At 34.0% G+C, this 25000-nt stretch overlaps 1 protein-coding gene across 1 annotated transcript in view; it reads right to left on the reverse strand.

Annotated features, from left to right (window-relative positions):
* The window catches only part of LOC124946739, a 111359-nt gene that overhangs the window by 17350 nt on the left and 69009 nt on the right, over nt 1–25000 (reverse strand). The window contains exon 4 of the mRNA XM_047487901.1: nt 6490–6604. Within this exon, the coding sequence (XP_047343857.1) occupies nt 6490–6604 (115 nt within the window). The remainder of the gene's footprint in view (nt 1–6489; nt 6605–25000) is intronic.

Consider the following 25000-nt stretch of genomic DNA (forward strand, 5'->3'; position numbering starts at 1 on the left):
AAAAAGAAAGAAAGAGAGACAGTGACAGAAAGAAAGAGAGAGAGAGAGAGAGAGACAGAGAGGATAAAAAGGAGAAATAATGAAAAGCGGAATCACCAAATCGCAGATAAGAAGACACATATGTATATGTATATGTATATGTATATATAAGAAGACTCTGTATGTATATGTATATGTATATATATATATATGTGCATATGTATATATGTATATACATACATATATATGTGTTTGTGTTAGGTCGTCCTAGAAGAGTTCCTACCTTCGTACTTTTCATTCTGCTCGATATGGGGTTTAGAGCGTAGATAAGGGTAGGTTAAAGCGAGCGAGCCGATCTGAGTTTTCCTCTCGTAAACTCCCTCGGCTCGAGCTTAAAAGTAGGACTCGACTTGTTTCCGCCATCTACTTCGTGCCAGGAAAACCCGATCGTGGTAGACACGGACGAACGACCAAGAACCATAACGCAGAGATGTTCTTCCACCTCGATTCCTCACCAACCGAACTTAACTACTTCATCCCCATCATCTGATCCCACCATTCCCACCCCCTACTATCATTCCCCCTACCATTTTCTGATCCTGATCAAAATGTACACCCATCTTCTACATTATAATGATCCTTTTGACAATCCATGGAATCAATGTAGGTGATTTGTCCGATCCATAAGCTTTTCGATCCGTTTATAACTATGTGTGTTCGTTAGATTTTAAAAGCATACTTTCATCGTTTATATGTGTATATGTGTGTGTGTGTGTGTGTGTATGCGCGCGCGCGTGGGTGTATGTATGTATGTATGTTTTTTAGATTTTATACACGTTTTTTGATCGTATATATATATATATATATATATATATATATATATATATATATATTGAGAACAAAAGAATCTTTTGTAAGCATATCTTTATAATGATAATAATAATGATAATAATAATAATAATAATAATAATAATAATAATATTGTACGAACCATTAGATATTTGGAATAAAAGTTAAATGAAAAATGTAAACCTTTCTTTCAGATTCATTTTCATTCTTGAGTATATACATATACAAGTAATTTCAATGGGTATACTTGAATAGGTTGGTTTCCTTGTAAAAATGTACGCTATTATTTTATTATAAATGATTATTTTAATTAAATAAAAAAAAAAAAATAATAATAATAATAATTATTATTATTATTATTATTATTATTTTATTGTAGACATTCTAAAGGGCTATACGAAGTAATGAAAAATCTAAATTCTTGAGTAGTTTAATGGTTAGAGTTATCGCAAGCGAAATGGGAATACTTGAATCGAATTCTTAACTAAGGACTAGAATTCAATTTTTTTTTTTTTTTCGTACGTTTCCATTATTAAAAATAATAATTTAATATATTTATTATGAATATTAAATTATCGACAAATTGTCATTTTCAAAAATTAACTATAGCGTTTTTTTTTCTTTTACTTTCTTATACAAAATCACTTCTTATTGAAAACACATATATATATATATATATACATATATATATGGTGTAACAAAAAACGCAGCAAAATAATAAGAATGAATTTCTCATATGTACGTAGAATAGAAAAATAAATTCTATCAGCATGAATCTCGAAAATCTTTAATTTTTGAATTACAATACTTTCAAGCACGATATCAGTTTACTCCAATTACGTTTATTTTATTTTCCGGGATTAAATTCAAAATACTTAGTTACATTGCGTTCAAATATTTAAGCAACCGTATCCGTCGAGTTTTTCAATTGCATTTAATATCTTATAACATTAGAAAATGTATTATACATGTGTATGTAATCACAATCATAAATAGGCATTACGCCAAGAATTTTGAAGCGTGTAAGGAGCTGAATAATACGACGAGTTGAACATCCTTGTATTCAAGATAAAGGAGATAAATATTTTTCAATATTGTATATGTAAGAAAATATCAACAGATTGATATCGTATATAATCCCAATGAATTGATTTATACTGGAATCATATTTGAGAATCTAATTACTCAGAGATATTAAGAATTTCCGGACCCATGTTATATATATATATATATATTTTTTTTTACTTCTTTTCTACATATGAGAAATCCATATCTGAAATTATAGTAACCGAGTAACATTGTAACACTGTGTATAATATATTACCAAGTAACGAGGAACGAACAATTTCCTTTCTAGCATGGAAAATTGTTATCTTTGTTGCACTCGGCTTGTTCCCACTCTCCGTTTAAAAAAAAAAAAAAAAAAAAAAAAAAGAAAAAAAAAAAAAGAAAGAAAGAGAGAGAAGAAGAGAGAGAGAGAGAGAGAGAGAGAGAGAGACAATTGGATAGATGGATAGATAGATGTATAGAGATAGCGAGAAAGAGATGAAGCTACATTATATCCCATAATAATCCTCGAGTTTTTACGACAAGCCCTTTTGAACAAACGCAAAGTGCGACTCCTTCATCTTCTTTATCACAAAAATTCACCGGCCCTTGTCTTTATTTTTCGCTCCCGCTAAGCCAGCAAAAGAAACGCAGCCAGCCAACCAACCAACCAACCAACCAACCAACCAACCAACCAACTAACCAAGCAACCAACCAACCAACCAACGAACCAGCCATCCAACCGGCTGAGGAAGAAAAGAATGCCGAAGACGAATGGCCGCTCGGAATATAATACGCGCGCGCGTGCGAGACACGTGTGTCCCTTCACCCTTTCTCTCCCTCTCACTCTCTCGCTCTCTCTCCTTTTTACACGAAACTCTTAAAAAGAGATGGAGAAAGAGGGAAGAAGATAGACGATGTACGAAGTAACCTATAAACGAATGAACCTCGCGGAAAGCAACGCAATTCTGCGCGTATATGCGAGCATCGCATTAGGTAATGAACATTCTAAGCTCTTTTTATCATTTATTATACAGAAAATAACATTCTCTCTCTTTCTCTCTTACTTTCATTTTGTCGGTCGTATTTAAAAGAAAAAAGAAAAGAATCGACACGTTTTTTTTTTTTCTTTTTTTTTTTTGAAACCACAAGATACGACGATTATCCATCTGCCTCTCTCTCTCTCTCTCTCTCTCTCTTTCTTTAATGAATTTCTTCTATAAAAGCAAAAAAAAAAAAAAAAAAAAAAAAAGAAAAAGAAAAGAAAAAAAAAAAAGGATCAGTATAAATACATACACTGCTGTGTATGCATGATGCATACCGCAATCATGTACATTATATATGTGCGTACTCATACAAATAAACATAGAAGATACGTAATAACATTCTAACGAACTTCTCTTTTATTTCAAAAGAAAGGAAAAAGAAAAAAAGAAAAGAAAACAGGGGAAAAAGAAAAAAAGAAAAATAAAGAACGAAAGAAACAAGGGGGAAAAAAAAGGGAAAAAAAAGAAAGAAAAAGAAAAAGAAAAAGAAAAAGAAAAAGGTCTGAAATTCTCGACCTACGATCTCGACGAGGCAAGGAGACGTTGATGATGAGAAGGGAGAAGAAAGAGAGAGAAAAAAATTACGAAGGGATTTCTTCTCTCTTTTTCACACATATACATGCACAGATCGAGTGGGACGACTAAAAAGAGATAGATGACTAGAGGATATTCTGAGGGAGAGAAAGAAGAAGAAAAAGAAAGAGAGAGCGAGAGAGCGAGAGAAAGAAAGAGAGAGACAAACAGTTATACAAAAAAAAAGAGAAACAGGGAGAAAGAGATATATAGATGGATAGATATACAAAAAGATAAACGGAAAGGGATATACAAAAAGATAGAAAGAGAGAGAGAGAGAGATACGATGGGGGTGTAAGGTGTCGGGACAAACAGAGAGTGCCGACGCACAATGGACGCGTAGTTAGTAAATTACAGAGCGTCGGGACAATGGCGTACGCGCGTAAGCCGCGTGTGTACACGCTTCCTCTTCTCTCTCTCTCTCTCTCTCTCTCTCTCTCTCTCTCTCTCTCTCTCTCTCAACTCTCTGTAACTATGAGTTCCTATCCACGCACACGGATGGTTTGCAGAGGTACGTGCAGTCGCGCGTATCCACCGTTTGGCCGTTCGTGCACGCTTTGCGTGGGAGTTTCTGGCCACGTATATCTCTATATACGTATGTTTTATAGTATATAAGTATGCGTGTGTGTATGTGTGTATGTGCGTGTCGTATATAAGTATGTATGTGCGTATATCCAGAATGTTGCTTGCTACCTTCCTATACCTGTACCTATCTCTTTCCCTCTTTCTCTTCCTCTCTCTCTCTCTCTCTCACTCTCTCTCTCTCTCTCTCTCTCTTTCTCTCCCTCTCTTCCGTAGTCTTATACACCGTGCGTGACATAGCCATGGAAAATACGATTACTCGACCTTCCCTATTAGTCTCGCTTCAAGCCGCGAAATTCAAATTTCCACGCTAGTCGATAACTCGCTGTATGATTCATTTTTTTTTTCTCTTTTTCTCTTTTTTTCCTTTCTTTCTTTCTTTCTTTCCTTCCTTCCTTTCTTCCTTCTTTCTTCTCTTCCCTTACCTTCCATTCCCGTTGGAAAATTAATACTTAAATGGAATGATCAATCTATTTTCGAATAATTGTATACGCATCGTGTCGTGAAAAAAAAAAAAGAAAAAAAAATTTTCTTTCACCGTTGTTTGATTAATTTTGATCTCTCGCACAAACCACGTGATTCCTCTTACGTGATTCTAAATTAATAATGTGTTTTTCTTCTTTTTTTTTTTTTCTTTTTGTTTTTTTTTTTCCTTTAAATATATCTAAAAAGAAAAAGAAAATAATAATACTAATAATAATAATAATAATGATAAATGAATAAATAAAAGAATCATGCATGAAAGAATTAAGAACGCGCAATATATACTGTAGAACGCGTAGAAATTAAGATGATTGCGTTGTTTCGATAATATTCGATATGAATTTCATCGAAAGAACGATAAAACGTGATCTCCACTTATCTCCTCGGATTCGACTGCATTTTATAAAAATAATTTTCAAAATGGAAGAAATAAAATTTGTCGGAATCAAGATGACCGATTTCTTATATCATACCGCAATGAAAAAATTCGAAACGATTTCATTGAAAGAACGATTAAAAAAAAAAAAAAGAAAGAAGAATGTAATCTACTACCTCTTATATCCTAACATCATGGATTCTGATTTTATAGAAATAATTTTTGAAATGGAAGAAAGAAAATTCTTTGAAATCAAGATGGCCATTTCTTACGTTGTACGTAATAGAAAACATACGTTAAAAATTATTTTATCGAAGGATTTAAGATAAAGAATTCATTTTATCAGAATAATTTTTCAAAGAGATAGGAACGAAGGAGAGAGTAAAGAAAAAGAAAAAAGAAAAAAGAAAAGAAAAGAAAAGAAAAGAAAAAAAGAACAAGGAAGAAAGAAAAGAGAGGGGAAAAAGAAAAAAAAAATTAACTGCAAAGACGTATCTTCGAGATAAAAATCGATTCGAATTAGGAACGTTTGATTTACGATATTCCTAAAACGAATAAATTCTCATCCTGTGTTGGTCCGTCGATAAACGAGGAAAGAATGGGATAAGTACTTTTTAAACGAACTTATATCTTCGTCCTGGCTTGACGTTCACAATCCGATCGACTTCTCGAATTCGTTCCCTTTTCCCCTTTTTATTTTTTTTTTTTTGTTTTTTCTTTTTTTTACTTTTCCTTTCAATGCCACGATGCCAAAAAGAGAGAAATATTTCCAACGGACGACCGTACTCGACCGCGATTCTTTTCACACTCGGCGGACATCTTTTCCGCCATCTTTCTTGCTAATTATACCGACTTGCCTTTCTGTCGGGCTGTTCTTCTTATCCATCCTCACCTCATCCCCCGCCACCCTCTTTTCTACTGACACAACCACGACGCTTTTTTCTTTATCCTTTCGTACTCTCTATTTCTCTCTCTCTCTCTCTCTCTCTCTCTCTCTCTCTCTCTCTTTCTCTCACCATCGCTTCTTACAAACCGCGACTTCGCAGAAGTCTCCATGAAATATTCAAACGACCATTCCTCTCCCTCCCACCCTGCCATCCCCCTCACCATCCCCCCCTCCCTCTCTTCTCAACCAACAATCTTTCTCATCCTGGTGAAGTTTTACCGAGGCACGACTTCTGTATCTATGGATTTCAAGCGTGACCACCCGTAGCTGTTCTGATCGTCATAAACCAGAAAAAGAAACCGGGGAAACTTAGCTTTCTTAATTTTTTTCTTCTTCCTTCCTTTTCTTCTTCTTCTTCTTTTTCTCCATTTTTTTCTTTCTCGTTTTTCTGTTGTCTTTTGTTCTTCTTTTCTTTTTTTCATTTTGGTCTTGCTTCATACGAGCAAGAGAAGATCGCGAAAAAATTTGACCCTTCAGTTTAATACATGACGCGGACAGATATTTCATTTCACATAATAATAGTATTCAAAGATTTACATTTTTTTTTTTTTTTTTTTTTTTTTTTTTTTTTTTTTTTTTTAAGTTACTGATTCATCGAAGCTACTCACTTTGATAAAACGTTTGGCCTTGGTCAAGAGGCCCAACGTAGTGTGCCTCGAAGTTTCAGGACCTAAGGGTACCAGCATCTTCAACTTTTCGAGACAATTTCTGAGGTGAGCTCTCCTGTAAAAAAAAGAAGAATAAAATCCGATTTAATTATCATCATTAAACCTTTCCACCCGTTTCTACTTCACTCAAAACATCATATTAATCATCGAATTTATATTATATTATATTATATTATAATTTATTATATTGACACAGTTTAACGTGTAATTTATTCGAAAAATATTTCAGATTTTCTTTCCGACGTTTCGAAGATCGAAAAGAAAGCTTATCAATTTACTTACTTAAAAATAAAATTTAATACAAAATATTATTTAATATCTATTTTCTTTTAATTCTTATCTAGAGAGAGAGAGAGAGAGAGAGAGAGAGAGAGAGAGAGAGAGAGAGAGAGAGAGAGAGAGAAAAAGAAAAAAGATTACGAAAAATATAGACGAATAAATTCCATTTCGTATTTTAATTGAAACTGTATAAAATTTAATATACTAGAATAAATGAAAATTAGAATAAAATATTGTATTCGATTTGAATTGTTTTCTCATTTTTCTTTTTCCTTCGATAAAGAAAAAAGAAGAAAAAAGAAAAAATGAAAAAGAAAAATAAAAGAAAAGAGAAAAAAAAAAGAGGAAGAAGAAGAAGAACAAGAGAAAAAGAAAACAAATTTGTTTCCTACCTCCCTCCCTCCCTTCCCCCCCCCCGTCCCTCCCCGCTCGGCCACCCTCCCCCCCCCCCCCAAAAAAAAGATTTATTTTTGTTTCGTTTCGTTTTGTTTTCATTAGAGACATATAGTATACATACATAATGTATGTACGCTCGCACAATTTTTCGTGTATATCGAAGCGAAGCATTTTCCTTCGTTCTTGTGCCAGCAGCACTCCCGTCGGCATTTTGTCGACGCGACGGAAATTTATTGGAGACCAAAACGTAGATATAAAACGTCGTCCATTTATAACCGATATCGAAGCCAGGATTCAACTATATATATATATATATATATATATATATATATATATATAGAGAGAGAGAGAGAGAGAGAGAGAGAGAGAGAGAGAGAGAGAGAGAAAGTGAGGAAGGTGCGGAATAATTCCGGAACGCCGTTTGCGTGAGTTCTTCTCTTCTATTCCGAGTATATTTATTGTATTCAAAAGGATTCATTCGACTAATGGTCCGAGCTCTTCGCACGATAATAGATACACGAGAGATCTTTTACGAGAGAAACTGAAAGAAAAAAAAAAAAAAAAAAAAAAAAGAAAAGAAAGAAAGAAAGAAAAAAATGGAAAAAGTAGAAGAAAAAGAAAAAAAAGGAAGAAGAAGAAGAAGAAGAAGAAGAAGAAGAGAACGCTGAGGAAAGAAGAAAAAAAGAGAGAGAAAAAAAGAAGACGAAAAAAAGGAGTTTGAACTTTTTTTTCTTTCTTTCTTTCTTTTTTTTTCTCTTTTTTTTTCTTTTTTTCTCTTTTTTTCCCCCCCTTACATTAGATCGAATTTTAATAATAAAAATGTGAAATTGAAAGCGAAATAAAAAAAAATTGTCTTGGAAGAAAAAAAAAAAAAAAAAAAAAAAAAGAAAAAAAGAAAGAAAAAAAAAGAGAAAGAAAGAAAAGGAAAGGAAGAAGAAAAAGGGAATTCACTCCGAGGATAATACACTTTGGATATTTTTCTCATTTATAAATGTGTCCCTTTTCTTTTTGATTGCAAACTCGAAAAAAAAAAGAAAAAAAAAACAAAAAGAGAGAGAGAGAGAGAGAGAGAGAGAGAGAGAAAAAGAAAGAGGAGAAGGAAGAAAGAAAGAAGAGAGAGAGAAAAAAAAGAAGAAAACAAAAAGAAGAAAAAAAGAAAAAGAACGTGGTAATCCGAAGCATCCTGTTACTTCTAAAAGTTAGAATTTCACTATTTCGAACGATTTAAGATCTACGTGTTTCCAAGGATCTTTGCCATGAACTTAAATGTATTTACACACACACACACACACACATACACACACACACACACACATACATATACATCTACGTACATATAGTATATAAAAGTAAAAACAAATAATTCCCATACGTTTGGCATATTCCGGTCGCATATTTATCGCAAGACCGTGAAGATAGCGAAAAAGAGAGAGAGATAGAGATAGAGATAGATAGATAGAGAAAGAGAGAAAGAGAGAGACAGAGAGAGAGAGAGAGAAAGAGATAAATAGTCATGGGATTGGATAAAGGGACGATTCGTTCGACTAATGGCCCGTGATCGCCGCGATAATCCGGATCTTATCGCTTTTTCCGCAACTTTTTTACCGCCTTCCGCTCTCCCTTTTTTTCTCTACTATAAAAAAAAAACAAAAAAAAGAGAAAGAGAGAGAGAGAGAGAGAGAGAAAGAAAGAAATCGTAAAGTTAATAGCAATGTTGAAATCTTTCTCTCTCGATCTCTTTCTTTCTCTAGTCAAGTTCTTTAACCATAAGATTCACGAAGTCACGTGAATTCGCATAGAAAAGAAAGAATACATACATACATACATACATACATACATACATACATACATATATATATATGTATATACATATGTATATACACGTATATACATGAATACACATAAAAGAGGTTTGGGAAGTTCTCTATCTCTTATTCCTATCTCAACCCCATTCCCTTTTCTTTGACTGCTTCGTGGAATACCAACACTACTAAAGGCAAGTTCGTGATAGTGGTAACCTTCTGGTCCATTCATCGCGAGTACGTGATGCGAAAAGCAGATGGCGAGAAAGTTCCTCGTAATTCGGAGGCAGTCCGCGAATTATTATGGAATTAAATGGCGAGCATCGAGCCGAACGAACGAACTACCAACCTTCCGTTATCCCTTTCTCTCTCTCTCTCTCTCTCTCTCTCTCTCTCTCTCTCTCTCTCTCTCTCTCTCTCTCTCTCTCTCTTTCTTTCTTTCTTTTTTATTTCTATTCTTCGTCATCCTGATTGCAAGATATATATACCCTTGTATAATAATTATTTTTATATCGAGAAAAAGTTCACGCGATATCTCGATGGAATAAAAGTAAATCGTGAATAAATAAGAGATTCGTCGAATCTAAATGAATAATTTTATATACGATAACAAAACTCGTTTATTATATTTGTTCCTTCGACGATTGATTCTATTTCAATTTGTTTCTATTTATTTTCTTTTATTTGTAACTTTTTGAAATTTCGAATACACGCACACGCACACACACGCACACATATACATATATTTAAAAAAAAAAAAAAAAAAAAAAAAAAAAAAAAAAGAGGAAAAGAGATATGTATTAGCGACGATTCAATTTCATAAAAATTTCTTTTCTTTTCTTTTCTTTTCTTTCTTTCTTTCTTTTTTCTTTTTAATGAATTACGTAAAAATTGATTGAAATAATTTCATGAGAAATGATACGTGATGTTATGTATATAAATAAATGGTGGAAAAAAATTTTTATATAGATTTTATATTCTATTACGATGAAAGCGATTAAAACTTTACGCAAATTCGAATTAAATTGAAATATCGGAAAACGTTTTTCTCTATGAGTCTTCTTTTTCTCTTCTTCTTCTTCTTCTTCTTCTTTTTAGTTGTTTAAGAAAAAACCAAAGAGATTTGTAAGTATTTTTGTCTTGGGAAAATGTCATAGGCGGAATGTCCCTAAGCATACGTCCTTCATCGTTATCATCGTCCTCATCGTCGTCCTCGTCGTCCTGGTCGTCGTCGTCGTCGTCGTCGTCGTCGTAGTCGTAGTCGTAGTCGTCAGGTTCGAAAAAAAGAAATGTCTTTAAAATCTTACGAACGAATCCTCGGGGAAAAAAGTTAAATGTTATGTGAGATCGAGCATACGATCGATCCGTTGCGATTAAAACCGTGCGGTAAATTTTTTGCATGCGTCTATGACCTTTCACCAAAGAAAGAACGATAACACTATATAATAATAATAATAATAATAATAATAATAATAATAATAATAATAATAATAATACTAATACTAATGATAGTAAGTAGTATTAATAACAGTAATAATATTAATGAATATATATATATATATATATATATATATATATATATATTCAACAAAAATATTCAATGATTATAAGAAATATTATCGATCATCTCATTCTTGAATCATTTTGCTCTATCGTATTAAAGCAAATAGATATTTAATTGTATTTATTTACAATCTTCTTAGAAATCTATTCAATACAAGGAGTAATTCGATCGTGGCTTCGAAGGTTATATAATCAAATCGATTAGTTTTATATATACGTTAGAACGTATGAATATTTTATCAAAGATCTACTTACGGGTACGTATGGTATAGTAAGTATACCAAAATAAATTCTACGACGATGTCTTTAATTTTTTTTTTTTTCTTCCTTCCTTTTTTCTTTTTTTTTCCTTCTCGTTATTATTCATTTATAATTTCATTCAAAAAGAAAAACAGTAAAAATTTTATCGTAGTAGTACAACGTAAGTATTATTGTTAGGATCGAATAATTTGTCATAAAGTCAACATTCTTAAAGTGAATTGTACTGTGCAAGAAATTGGAAAATTTGTGAAACGTTCTCTCTCTCCCTCTCTCTCTCTCTCTCTCTCTCTCATTCTGTTTCATTCTTCCACTATTCAATCTTTTCCAGCCGATGCAACCCTTACGATCGACGGCTTCCGCAACATTTTTGTCGTAGATAGAAACTCGAAGAGACCGAAGTGAACGAGCGAGAGAGAAAGAGAGAGAAAGAGAGAAAGAGAGAGAGAGAGAGAGAGAAGACGAGTTAGTGGATACAGAGAGAAGGTAGAGAGAAGGGTAGTTGGGCCCTTCAATCAATATTACCGTGTGACACCGACATTATGAAATTCCTGTCCCGGCTCTTCAACGTACCGGAGAACCTGATGAATAAATACTTCATGTGAAATTCCCGAGTCTACGATGCTCTTTCGTGTTAAAGACACACAGAGATAGATAGATAGATAGATAGAGAGAGAGAGAGAGAGAGAGAGAGAGAGAGAGAGAGAGAGAGAGAGAAAAATATGAAACAACAACACTAATTAATGATTGTTTTACCGTTATCATTATTTCCATGAAATGAAAAATATATTTGAAAAAAAAAAATAAATAAATAAATAAATAAATAAATAAATAAATAAAAATGAACGAAGTTTAAACAAATACACGAGTAGGCACGCAACGTACACATTGCATGTGCGCATGTATGTGCACACACAACAACCGGTTTTTTGATATATGTATATCATCGAATCCTAGAACAACCAGGGTGGCTTCGTTCGCCAGAAGAAAGACTTCTAGTCACGTGGAAAATGTCAAAGTTAATGAACAAAGTCGTTCCCACGGAAATACTATGTGTTCTGGAATGCCAGCAAATTACTTTGTCATTGGTACAAAAGTATGTACGTAAATGCAAGCGCATATAGACGCATACACGCAACTCATCTATGCATGTAATAATATACAGTATACAAATGGCGAATGGGGGAAGAAAAAAAAAAAAAAAAAAAAAAAAAAGAAAAGAAAAAAAAACCGAGAGACAGAAAGAGAGAGGAATAAAAAAAACAAAGTGAAGAAAGAAAAAAGAGGGACAAAAAAGGAAAGGAAAAAAAAAAAAATCCAGAAAAAACTGATAATTAATACGTTGAAGGCAATGTGCACGAGGATTCGTAATGTCACACTCCGTTCCTCCGTCAGTCCATCATTCTTTCATTCTAACCACCTATTTATCTATCTAACTATCTATCTATCTATCTATCTATCTATCCATCCATCCATCTATCTATCTATCTGTCCCGAGGTTGAACGAACCGGAGAACGACCGGTTGGTTCAAGGAGAGAACGGCACACAGAAGAAAAATTCACGCTCCTTATTGGATAATGGAAAAGAGTCTAAAACATAAACCGTGCTCGTCGTAACGAGCTTATTGCGTTTAATGGCTTATAGACGAAGCGTTCGAGGCACTCACGTGTAATGAGGAGAAAGAGACGAAGAGAATAATATACCTTGGAATTATGCAAAATGAAAGAGAGAGAGAGAGAGAGAGAGAGAGAGAGAGGGAGAGAGAGAGAGAGAAAATAGATAGAGAGATAAAGAGATACAAAGATAGAGATACCAGATAGATAGATAGATAGATAGACAGATAAATAGATAAAGAGAGAGAGAGAGAGAAAGAGAGAGAAAGAGATGCTCGAAAAATGCTAAAGATAACACAAAAGTGTTATTTCACTCTCTCTCTTTCTCTCTTTCTATCTTTCATATACCTTTCCTTCACGTATAGAAAAAGAAATAAGGAAGATAGAGACAGAGGGAGAGAGATAGAGAGAGAGAGAGAGAGAGAGAGGGAGAGAGAGAGAAAGTTCGTGACACGTATACGTGCTCTTTTATACGGCGTTTCTCTTTGATTTCCGCGCAGCATCCAAGATCAAAGCGAAGAGCAATTTCTGCGTACGTTGGAATTCCAGGCGTTGAAAGCACGCTAGAGAAGAACGCTTCGGCGATCTCTCCCCTCTTTTATCCATCTATCTATCCATCTATCTATCTATCTATCTATCTATCTATGTATCTATCTATGTATCTATCTATCTATCTATCTGTCTATCTGTCTATCTTGTTATCATTTTCTCGTACAGAGGTAGGGAAAATGATCGAGGAATATCGATTAAGAGAGGAAAGAGGATAAGAAAAGGAAAGGAAAGAAATAAGAGAAAAAAGAAAAGAAGAAGAAGAAGAAAGATACGAAAAGAAAAGAAAATAATCGATTAAATAGATTTATATACGATCGAACAAATAATCTACAACCACGTTCTTTTTTTCAATTTATTTATTTATTTAATTTTTTGCTTTCATTTCTTTCTTTCCTTCTTTCTTTCTTTATTTTTGTATTATTAAAAATCGAACGCACTTATGGAATTAAATGGAAAAGGGAAAAGAATTTTCTCTCTCTTTATCTATCTTTTTTGTTCTTCTTTATTTTTATTTTTATTTTTTTTCTTTTTTTTCTGAAAAAATCGAGAGAGAGAGAGAGAGAGAGAGATTAAGATCGAGAACGAGAAGAATGGCATATAGGTAAAGAAAATAAGAGAAAGAGTAAGAGAAGGTGAAAGAGGAGGATGTGGAGGTGGTAGAGATGGAGACGGAGACGAAGGTGGAGGTGGAAGAAGGGAAGGGGGAAGGGGGATAGTGCAGTGAAGTTACGAGGCTGTTTACAGGCGGCTGTTGAAGCGATCTAACTCATGGCCGGCCAATGCACCCGCCAGGCTTGGCTGCAGCCACGCACTCGCGACGACATCCGTGCACATACATAATACAGGCTGATCCAAAAAATCTATAACTTTTTATTTATTTCTTTTTATCTAAGGTCAAAATAAAGATCTTTTCTATAGGTCAAATCTCCATTGTTCCTACGCAATAAAAAATCGTACCTTACGTAAATACGAAAAAGATAAAGTAATGTTGTTCCTTCTTTTCTCTTTTTCTTTTTTCTTTTTCTTTTTTTCTTCTTCTTCTTTTTTTTTTTTTTTTTTTTTATTACGACCAATAATTAAGACGAAAAAATATATTAATCCCCATTCCCTCCCCGTCTTGTCCTCCCCCCCCCCCATACTATTCTTTAACGCGAACACCATAATTATATTTTCTCCATTTGTTAAAAGTTCTTTCTCTTTGTTAATTGTTCTTTCTTCTTTTAATATCTTATAACTGCGAAAGAGTTCAAATGGAATTATTTATAAGAAATGATATTTTACGAAATCGAAAAAGAATTCATTTGTAAAATATATCTGCTGATGTATCTATTGAAATGTTCTTCCATTTTCTTCTTTTCTTTCTTTCTTTCTTTCTTTTACCTTTAATTATTTATATAATAATTTTTTCGAAGCAAATGTACCCAGATAGAAATATGGCTTCCTGTTAGTTATAAAAAAAAAAAAAAGAAAAAAAGAAAAAGAAAGAAAGAAAAAAAAAGGAAAAAAAAGGAAAAAAAAAGGAAAAAAAAAAAAAAAGATTGTGTTGATCAGTTTCCTCCACTTATCTTTAGATTTGAACAGACTAAGCAATCATTATTGTTTGCCATGAGTAAACCCAGAAGTAACTAAGAGAGCTAAAGCTGCGTACAGAACAAATATGACGCATTCCCAACAAATTTCAAAAAACCTAATCGTATTTAAACATATTTGATTTGGAACATTCCAGTTGCTTCTATTATTAGATATATAAATTGATAGAGAGCATTGTCACAATATATACGTGTATATATATATATATATATATATATATATATATATATGTATATATATATAAATATATATACACACATACACCTTTAATAGCAATATTTTTTTTGTTTTCATCTTTGTCGTTTTGTTTTTAAATAAACATATTTTCCTTTTCGTTGTTTTATTAATTAATTATAACGTTACATCTGCATTAATTCCAGAGTGCAAAATGTTAATAAAAATGTTACCGTTCGAATTAGTCAGATCAAGTAGCTTCAATTGCTATGATCATCATCATCCATCTCGTTCTAATTTCTTTTTTTCTTTTTCCCTTTTTTTTTTTCTTCTTTTTTTTTTCGTGTTTAATGTGTTTAATGTGACTCCAATTGCCGTTGACTTTTTTATAGAAATCGTACTAATTTTTCTTTATTTTTTTTTCTTCTTTCATTTTCCTTTTATTTTTTCTTTTTTTTTTCTTTTTCGTTATTACCACGTCTAATGCGAATTCAATTGCTGCAATTTTTATACGTTCCATTCTAATTCTCTTTCTGTCCTTTTTTTTTTTTTTTTATTTCTTTTTAAATATTTAATCCCACTTCGATCGGCATAATTTTTGTTCGTACGATTACAATTACTTTTTCTTTCCCCATTCCCCTTCTTCGCACATCCAACGCGAGTTGAATTGCCGTGAGTTTTGTCGATCCTTATTCCAATTTCTTTTTTCTTTTTTCACGTGTTTTAATGAGAATTCAATTGGTTTAATTTGCGATCCCCCGATTCCGTTCAAATACACACTCGCACACAAACACAAGCATATACATATTAATTTTTAATTTTTATATGCTTAATGCAACTTGAATTGCAGTAATTTTTACCCATACGATTCTAAAGTTTATCTTTTTTATATGTTTAATGGGACTTCAATTGCGGTGCAATTTTTATCCCGGTTCAGTTGGTAATTCCACCGACCTCCCCTATCCCCACTACCCCCCCAATTGGTATATAGATATGAAAAAGCGTGAAGGAAGGTATATTATCTTTTGTTTTTTCTTTTTTTGTTTGTTTCGTTTTTTGTTGGTTTTTTTTTTTTTTTCCTTTTTTTCCCCCCCTTTCATTATATCTTTCCTCTCGAAATTTTTCCGATCGACGAAGAGGATCAAGACGACGACGTTGTTCTCCGATCGAAGAAGGAGCGTCTCGGTTAAGCGGCTCTCGAAGGAACGAACGAACGAACGAACGAAGAAAGGCGATGTTTCTTCTCTCTCTCTCTCTCTCTCTCTCCCTCTCTCTCTCTGCCTCCCTCCCACCCACCCACCCTCCACGTCCTCCTACCACCCCTTATCCTTCTTCCTCTCCTCCTCTCCTCCTCACCTTTCTCGTCGACCTAACCTATCCTACGCGAGGTTCGCGCGATCGAGTCGGAGTCCCCGATCAGAAAGCTCTCCGCGCTTCTCCTCCTCCCTCCTCCCTCCTCCCTCCTACCACCTCCTTCTCCACCCTTCTCTCCGCGTCCGTCGTTGAATCGCGAGGAGGCCCGAGGCCTTTGAGATTGTCGTCACGCAACTGCGTGCCATGCCCTTATCGTTCGTGCCGAGAGCGAGCGAGCAAGCGAGAGAGAGAGAGAGAGAGAGAGAGAGAGAGAGAGAAAGACAGAGAGAGAGAGAGAGAGAGAGAGAGAGAAAGAGAGAGACCGGGAATATCGCTACCGCGTCTTCCAGCGACGCGATAAATTCTCTACCCCGATATTTCCTATTTCGCTTATCTTCCCTTCAAGATCATGACGATCCTTGAGTATTTTTCTTCCTTTTTTATCCCTTCTTTCTTTTCTTTTTTCTTTTTTTTTTTTTCGATCGTTCGCCTTCTGTCATCCTCAATTCAAATTCGTCATGGGCTAATACTGATTTATCTTATCTTAAATTAGAAATAATTCGAATGTATATTAGTTCATCTTTGGCTTCAAAATCATGAGAAAAAGGTTACTTGTATATTATTTTCTTTTTTTTTTTTTCTTTTCTTTTCTTTTCTTTTCTTTTCTTTTCTTTACTTTACTTTTTAATATTTTCATCGATTTCTGTCATCCTTATTGCAGATTCATGGACCAATTGACAAACTAATTCTAATGGAATTAGAATACGAATGTTTATTAGCTTATCTTTCCTTCGAGATCATGGCGATTTCTGTTTTCTTTTTCTTTTTTCTTTTTTCTTTTTTTTTTTTCTTTTCTTTTCTTTTCTTTTCTTTTTTCGGTTTCCTTCATCATCACTCAAAATTTGTCTTAGATCAATTCACAAAGTAATCCTAATCTTATTAGATTATTCGTTTATCTTCCCTGTCAGGATCATGCAGGATATTTCTTTATATCGAATAATTCGTATAATTTCGTCAAATCGAATTTTTACAATAACAATAACAATAAATTTCTTTCATTCGAAAGAATATTATCGTTCTAAGGATTAAAATACGTAAGTGCATTTTGTTTACGCGCGTTTCTTGCACATTCTTTCTTTTTTTCTTTTTTTTTTTCTTTTTTTCTTTTTTTCTTCCTTTTCATTCGCAAGACAAATATGTCTCACATATGCGAAAATGGATCTGATTACTATCGAACGATCGATAAAATCAATGTCCTCCTTAGAATTTTATTCCACGGCTCGTTGATAGCATTTGCATATCGCGTACGTGACCTCGTCTTATGAATCATTTCTCGTTCATTACACGTTATATCACACGCCGTTTCCTTTTTATGTAAGAATAAAAAAGAAAGGAGAAGAGAGAGAAAAAAAAGGAAAAAGAAAAAAAAAACAAAACAAAAAAGAAAAAAAAAATAGAAAAAAAAAAAAAGAAACGAAGAAACGATAGAAAGCAACAAGAGGAAGAAAAAAAAATGGGAACGATTAATAAAGCCTACCATGCAATTTACATTTCATTCCTTTCATTTTCATGATGACGACACGCCATGTCAAGGGTCAAGAATCCTTCGTTTTTTTTGCATCCTTTCTCCTTCTTCCTCTTTTTCTTCTTTTCCTTCTTCTTTTTCTTTATCTTCTTTATCTTCGTCCTTTTCTTTCTCTCTCTCTCTCTCTCTCTTTCTTTTCCCTTTTACTCCTATTTCTTTCTTCGTCGATTATCTCTTTCACTTCGCGAGAGTTCCAAATCCGTTCTACCGAGGTATCCTTTACTTTTTCTTCGCGGTTAAAGACACTCGAAGAAGTTTTCGTCGGATTTACTTCGGGGGGGAGGGCAAGAGGGGTGGGGGAGGGGGTGGGGGGGAAGGTAGTGTGGAAAGGTGGGAGTTAAGGGCGACGGGACAAGGGGCAGGGGGCGACCAGGATTAAAGAGAAACTTTCGACCTCCACTCTTGATTACTTAAGATTTTCGGCGGGGAACTTCCGCTTGTTGAATTTAATATCCTCGATTGGTCGACTCCTTTACTTTCAAAGAAGAAAAAAGAAAAAAAAGGAAAAAGAAAAGAAAAAGACGGAGAAAGATAAAAAAAGAAAAAGTTAATAATAATAGTAATAATAATAATAATAATAATAATAATAATAATAAAAAGAAGAAGAAGTAGAAAAGAATTAGACAAAATCGGACATCACTATCTTTTGATCGAAGCTACGTTGTGATCGAGGCGAATGTTTCTTTATTATCGAAATACGACGGTTGAAAAAATTCGAAATGAATCATTAATCATCAGAGAGATCAGAAGATCCATTAAACTAACCTAAGTTTCTTAATTATCGAGAACCTTTTTTATTTTAGATATTCGAAAAGGACTTACACAAATTGTCAAATTTAATATCCCTAATTGGTCCTGAACATTACAGACAGAGAAAGAGATAGAGATAAACAGATAGACAGACAGACAGACAGACAGACAGACAGACAGACAGACAGACTGACAGAGAGAGAGAGAGAAAGAGAGAGAGAGAAAGTATATCAGTTTTCGAATTTAGAGGATTCGATGGATAAAGAGAGTAAGAAAGTGATAGATAGATAGATAGATAGATAGATAGATAGATAGATAGATAGATAGTCAGATAGATAGATAGATAAATAAAGAGAGTGGGAGATTGAGAGAGAGAGAGAGAGAGAGAGAGAGAGAGAGACAGAGTTTAGCAATTCGTTATACGGGCACCAGCAGCAAGAGGATGGAATCTGGCGTTTGAAACGAAACTCGAATGCGAGTAACTCGCCTAGGACCTCCTTGAACTTGCCTATCTACGTGATAAAAGGGATTCCGCGGGATAACACATTGGACCCTAGGAAATTCCGTTTATGGCCAACTCGAGAACTCATCGAAAACTCGAGAACTCGCAGTATTCGATACCTTCGATTTCGATTTCGATTGATCCTGTTTGAAACCAATCGAAGAAAGAACACGAACAATAGAAATATCAACCAACGTTTAGATCTTGAAACGTTTAAACGTTAATGTTTCAAACTATTTATTTCATATAAATGTCCTAAAAGAAACGTGCATTCCTATATTAGAAGATTGATATTTCAAAATAATTTCTATGTCTTTGGAAAAGGGGCGCCCTCTAAAGGGAAAGAAAAAGAAGAAAAAGAAAAAAAAGAAGAAGAAGAAGAAAAATTAAAAAAGGAAGAAGAAGAAGAAAAAAAAAAGAAATAGAAAGAAATTGCAAAAAGTAAAATTTTTTAACCACTTATTCGAGAACCACTGATATCTGTCTGTCTGTCTGCCTGTCTGTCTGTTTGTCTGTCTGTCCGTCCGTCCGTCCGTCCGTCTGTCTGTCCGTCCGTCCGATCTCGATCACTCTTCCTTTCGAGAAACAACGAAGGTACTAACTCGGAGATGCTTCCAGGCAAACGTTCCATCCATTCTACGACGAAGTCACGCTCGTCTGAATTCAGTCCCAGACACGAACGCGAAGCTCGAATTTCCAAGTGAAGTCATTATTACACAATCAGCGAAGTTACCGTGCTAGAGTACGGCCGATTGTTTTCCAAGCCACGCAGAAGTGGGATAGACCGACAGATAGAGAAAGATATATATATATATATATATATATGTAGAGAGAGAGAGAGAGAGAGAGAGAATGAGTGGGAGGGAGAGAGAGAGAGAGAGAGAGAGAGAGAGAAAGGAATAGATGGACGTAGAAACCACGAAGATAGTCCCTATCTCCAAACAAACGCATGTACGTCGAACTGAGCGATGCTTATTTAAGCTTTCTCTCTCTCTCTCTCTCTCTCTCTCTCTCTCTCTCTCTCTCTCTCTCTCTCTCTCTCTCTCTCTCTCTCTCACTTACTCGATCCAGCATGGCCGGGTGCATCGACATTGGTCAAACCGTGCAGCTGCACTGTTACCGTACGTACGTACGTACGTGCATGCATACGTGCGTGCGTGAGTACATGCGTGCGTGCATACGTGCGTACGTACGTCCGTGCATTCGTTCGTGCATGCGTGCGTGCGTGCGTGCGTGCGTGCGTGCGCAGCATGCACATCGATGCAACTCTCGAAGCAAGGCAAAGCCAACATGACGAGCAAGAGGAGGAGAAGGAGGAGGAGAAGGAGGAGGAGGAGCAGGAGATGGTGGTGATGAGGAGGAGTTTGCGTGGGTGTGAGTCGACACGTGTACACACACAACTTGAACGGTGCCGTAACGCCGCTGCTTTCGCTTAATTAAACTGTGTCTAGCTCTCTCGCTGAACCCTCAAGTCTTCTTTCTCTCTCTCTCTCTCTCTCTCTCTCTCTCTCTCTCTCTCTCTCTCTCTCTCTCTCTCTCTCTCAATCTCTCTGTCTAACCTTCCTGCTTCAGCCCTTCTAACAGGCAAGTCCAGTGACAAAGGAAGGCTAGCACGATCACTACTACTAATACACAAGTTATAACTATTATTACTAATAATAATAATAATAATAATAATAATTATAATACCAGTATCAATATAGTAATACTCTAGTTGCTCTAGTAGTAGTAGTAGTAGTAGTAGTAGTAGTAGTAATAGTAGTAGTAATAGTAGTAGTAATAGTGGTTGTAGTATTAGTAATGGTATCCTATATTCTATCTGTAACGTGGTTCACTAGTGGTATAGGTGGTGCTGCCACAGCCAGCAGCGGTAACAGCACGTGCCTTCATTAGGAGAAGACCTGGACTTGGTATCCTACGTAATCCGAAATAACGGGCCAAGGACTAACTTCGTTCACGGATGGTAAACTCTGCAAAACTGGACCTCCTATGTTTTCTTGTTCTCGACCCCAGGCTTGATCTATCGCGGTTGATGAATGGAATAAGGATTTACCTCTTATGAAATTCACAATTTTCTAAGGAATGAAAGAAAGAAAGAAAAACAAAAAAAAAAAGAAAAGAAAAAAAAAAGAAATAAATAAAAGTGAAATAATGTTTCATGGATTTAGCACATTTCTGATTTTCTAAATGACTACTATTCCATTAGAGATTGTAGAAGCATTAATGCAAAAAATAAATCCTTTATGTTTGCGAACTTATTTCCTGTACAACGTCACTTATTCCATTATTATTAATACCTATTTATTATTTTCCTCCCTCACATTTGTGTTCTTTCTTTTTATTTTTCTTTTTGTATTTTCTTTGGTTTTGTTTTTTTTTCTTCTTCTTCTTCTTCTTCTTTTTCTTCTTCTTCTTCTTCTTCTTTCTTTTTCACAGTACGATAAGAACTTTGCTTCGGACAAAACTCATGCGCACGCATTTCGCCTATGAAAGCTATTTATCGACGATGATAAGGTTTAAAAATAGTTTCGTGGCTGCGCCAGTTTGGTAGAGTTAAGAAAAGTGCATAGATAATGTCCATACGTGGCTTAAGGTACTTTTATTATCGCGTTACGTGTTTTTCGGAAATCTATGCGAACTATACTTTATTCCTCATTCCCTTCCCTTCACCTTTTTCTTCCTCTTCCAACAATAAATCTTATTACTTTCATTAGATCGATGTAAAAAAAAAAAAATTCTTTGCCTCTTCTTTCTCTTTCCCTTTTTTTCTTTTTCTTTTTTTTTTTTTTTTATTTTTTTCTTTTTTTTTTTTTTAATCTAATTTAAAATCATACAGAGATACATTCATTTAACAAACAAATTCTATTTAATACGTGTCTTTAAATATTATTTTCTCAAACGTCAATATTCGATATAACATATCTCGTGAATAATAATGATAATAATAATAATAATAATAATAATAATAATAATAATAATAATTTTTCGAAATAATTTACCGAAAGAAAGGATAGGTGGAGAGGAGTTTATCGTATCACGGATTGATGTATTAGAATTTCGAGCGGTGATCTTACGCAATTTTCGTAATGGCGCGCGTCCCATCGAGATTCGACTGAAATCGAAATTGCAGCAAGAGCTCGAAACGCTTGCTTACGAAACGCTTACGCGAAGCGCGCACGTTTCGCGAACGTGTCTGGCTTTATTTACCGGAAGATCTTTTCCCTCTCCCTTCCTCCCTTCCTCCCTGTCTCTCTCTCTCTCTCTCTCTCTCTCTCTCTCTCTTACGATGAGCAATCGGGATAACAAATAAGTTCGAAGAAGAGTCGAGATCGAAGTTTCTCCTCTTTCCCCTCTACTTTCCCCCTTTTGTCCTCCTCCTCTACCATCATCTCCTTCTCCTAGAAATATAGAAAATAAGAAGAAAAAAGAATAAGAAGAGAAGAAGGTTAAGAAAAAGATGAAGGAAAATGAGGAGGAAAAAGGAGGAGAGGAGGGCTTTAGAGGGTTCGTTGACTTGAGGGTCGAATAAAAAATTGGCAGCGTTTATATACACAGCGCAACGTCGGTTGACGCGTCGCCACGCCGATAAAAAGTTTTGCGTACTAGCGAAAATAGACGAGTGCATGTCGCGCCGGCGAAAGCCACAGAACGATAACGCCTCTGCTGCACAGGCCTTGCTGCCCCGTTATCGGGATGACTGATAAGAGAACCCAGCGAGTTGGCGCGAACACTCGAGCCGAGGAGGAGCAACACTTTTTAAAACGAACCGACCACCTCTCTTTCATGATTTATAGCGCGAAATTTTTCGCGGACTCTTTCTCTCTCTCTCTCTCTCTCTCTCTCTCTCTCTCTCTCTCTTTCTATAATTTCTTTCTCTCTTTCTCACTAAACTTCTACCTTTGCATTATCTTTTCTCTCTTTTTCTTATTACTTCTTACAAAAAAATAAATTCGTAATAATCAACAGCACTGAGATGTAAAACTAAACGAAATTTAAGACAAATAAATTTTCATCTTTGAAAAAACTTTGCTCTTTTCGAGAAAAAACAAAATAAAAGAAAAAGGGAAGAAAGAATGAAAAAAGAATTACTATCACACGTAGTGTGAGGTAATTACGAGGATATTTCAATTTTTTTTTTTTTTTTTTTTTTTTTTTTTTTTTTATATGGCATATTTATAAAAGTATCGTTGTATTAAGAAATTGTTAATTGTTTATGAGACTATACATATTCGTGTTTACACAACGCATTTACATACGTGACAACTTGTGTAATTCTTACGATATAAAATTGTGTAAGTTGTTTTTATAGTATTTTTATTTTTATTTCTTTTTTTTTTTTTTTTTTTATATAACGTTCATCTGCTTAATCTTGATTTTAATAATTTTCTTTAAGTACTTTATAATATTTTAATAACGATTTTAATTAAATTATGAATCAATCGAACGCGTTACTTTTAGCACATAATATTCGATCAACGATGTGTTAACGATTATCGTCGATATAAATCGAACGTAATTGTTAATATAATTAATTGTATTTGTAATCTTTTTATTGTCGTTAAAAGAATTTTTCTTTTTATAAGATAACGTGATCACGTTTTTAAATGTGAAACGACAAAAAAAAAAAAGAAAAGAATTCTTTTTTTTCATATCTTTCAATAAAATCACCATTTTTGTTCACCATAATGACTCGAGAACATCTATTTCTGTCTGAGATAAATTCGTTTATATTTAAAAATTTTTTCTTCTTCGAAAAAAAATTATCCTTTGTACGCGACGTTCATATATCAACTTTATATATATATATATATATATAATTTTTTTTTCTCAGTCTTTCAAAAGAAAAGAAAAGAAAAGGAAGAGAGAGAAAAACCTTATACGACTTGAAAAAGATATAGTTTTATCTATACGTAGTATAATTACATGGTATAACTTAAATATAAATTATACTTAAGAATATTAAAAACTTAAAATGTGAAGTAATAATTAATTTCGTAGCGATAAAATGAAATAAAAAATGATTGAAATATATAATATAGAGAAAGAGAGAGAGGGAGGGAGGGAGGAAGGGAGAGAGGGAGAAAAAGAGAGAGAGAGAGTGTGTGTGTGTGTGTCTGTGTGTAACTTCAAAGTTATATAGCATTATAAAAGGTTAATTATATTTAAATATCAAAGGTTACAAATTTTCGTAATACGTAATAACTCGTGAAATGAACTGCCATATAAAGCAAATTAAATTTTTTTCTTTATTGTTCCTCTAATCTAATCACTTTATAGATATATCTTCTATCGTTTGTCTAATCGCATGTAATTTACATTTCCGTACGTTTTTTACATCACATACATACGCATACATACATACATACATACACATTTTTTGTTATGAAATTATATTGTAAAGGAATTAAGATTAAGAGGAGGCAAAAAAGAAAAAAAAAAAGGAAAAAGGAAAAAAAAGAAAAAGAACAAAAAGAACAAAAAAGAGATCGTTGTCTCTTATTACACGTCATCTCTATACTAATCTCTCTATTCGTTTAATTCTAATTTCTTCTATACTAAGATATTTTTTGTATTGTTTCTATACGATAATAACTTTTTATCTCATGAAGATATAAACAGTGGTATGCTTCGGAAAAAAAAGAAAAAGAAAAAGAAAAAAAAAAAAGAAAATACAGTAAATAAATAAATTATAAAAATTATGAAAATTTATTATACGATTAAATTATTATCGTATAATAAATAGCCATCGTTAAGGATATCTCGTTGACATATGATTTATCTAAGATTCTAAGTTTGAATCGAATTAACGTGATAATAATTACTATTTGCGAAGGGAGAGAGAGAGAGAGAGAGAGAGAGAGAGACCAAAGAAGAAGAAGAAGAAAAAGGAAAAGAAAGGAAGGAAAAAAGGGGTGAAGAAAAATAAAAAGAAAAAGGGTTGGTAGAGAAAAATTGAAAAGGAATACAATACAACGTAGAAATATCGTATTTCGTTCATTGGTTTCCAAGCACTCGTCGTCGTCGTCGTCGTCG

The sequence above is a fragment of the Vespa velutina genome, chromosome 2, assembly GCF_912470025.1.
Source record: "Vespa velutina chromosome 2, iVesVel2.1, whole genome shotgun sequence".
NCBI classification, from domain to species: domain Eukaryota; kingdom Metazoa; phylum Arthropoda; class Insecta; order Hymenoptera; family Vespidae; genus Vespa; species Vespa velutina.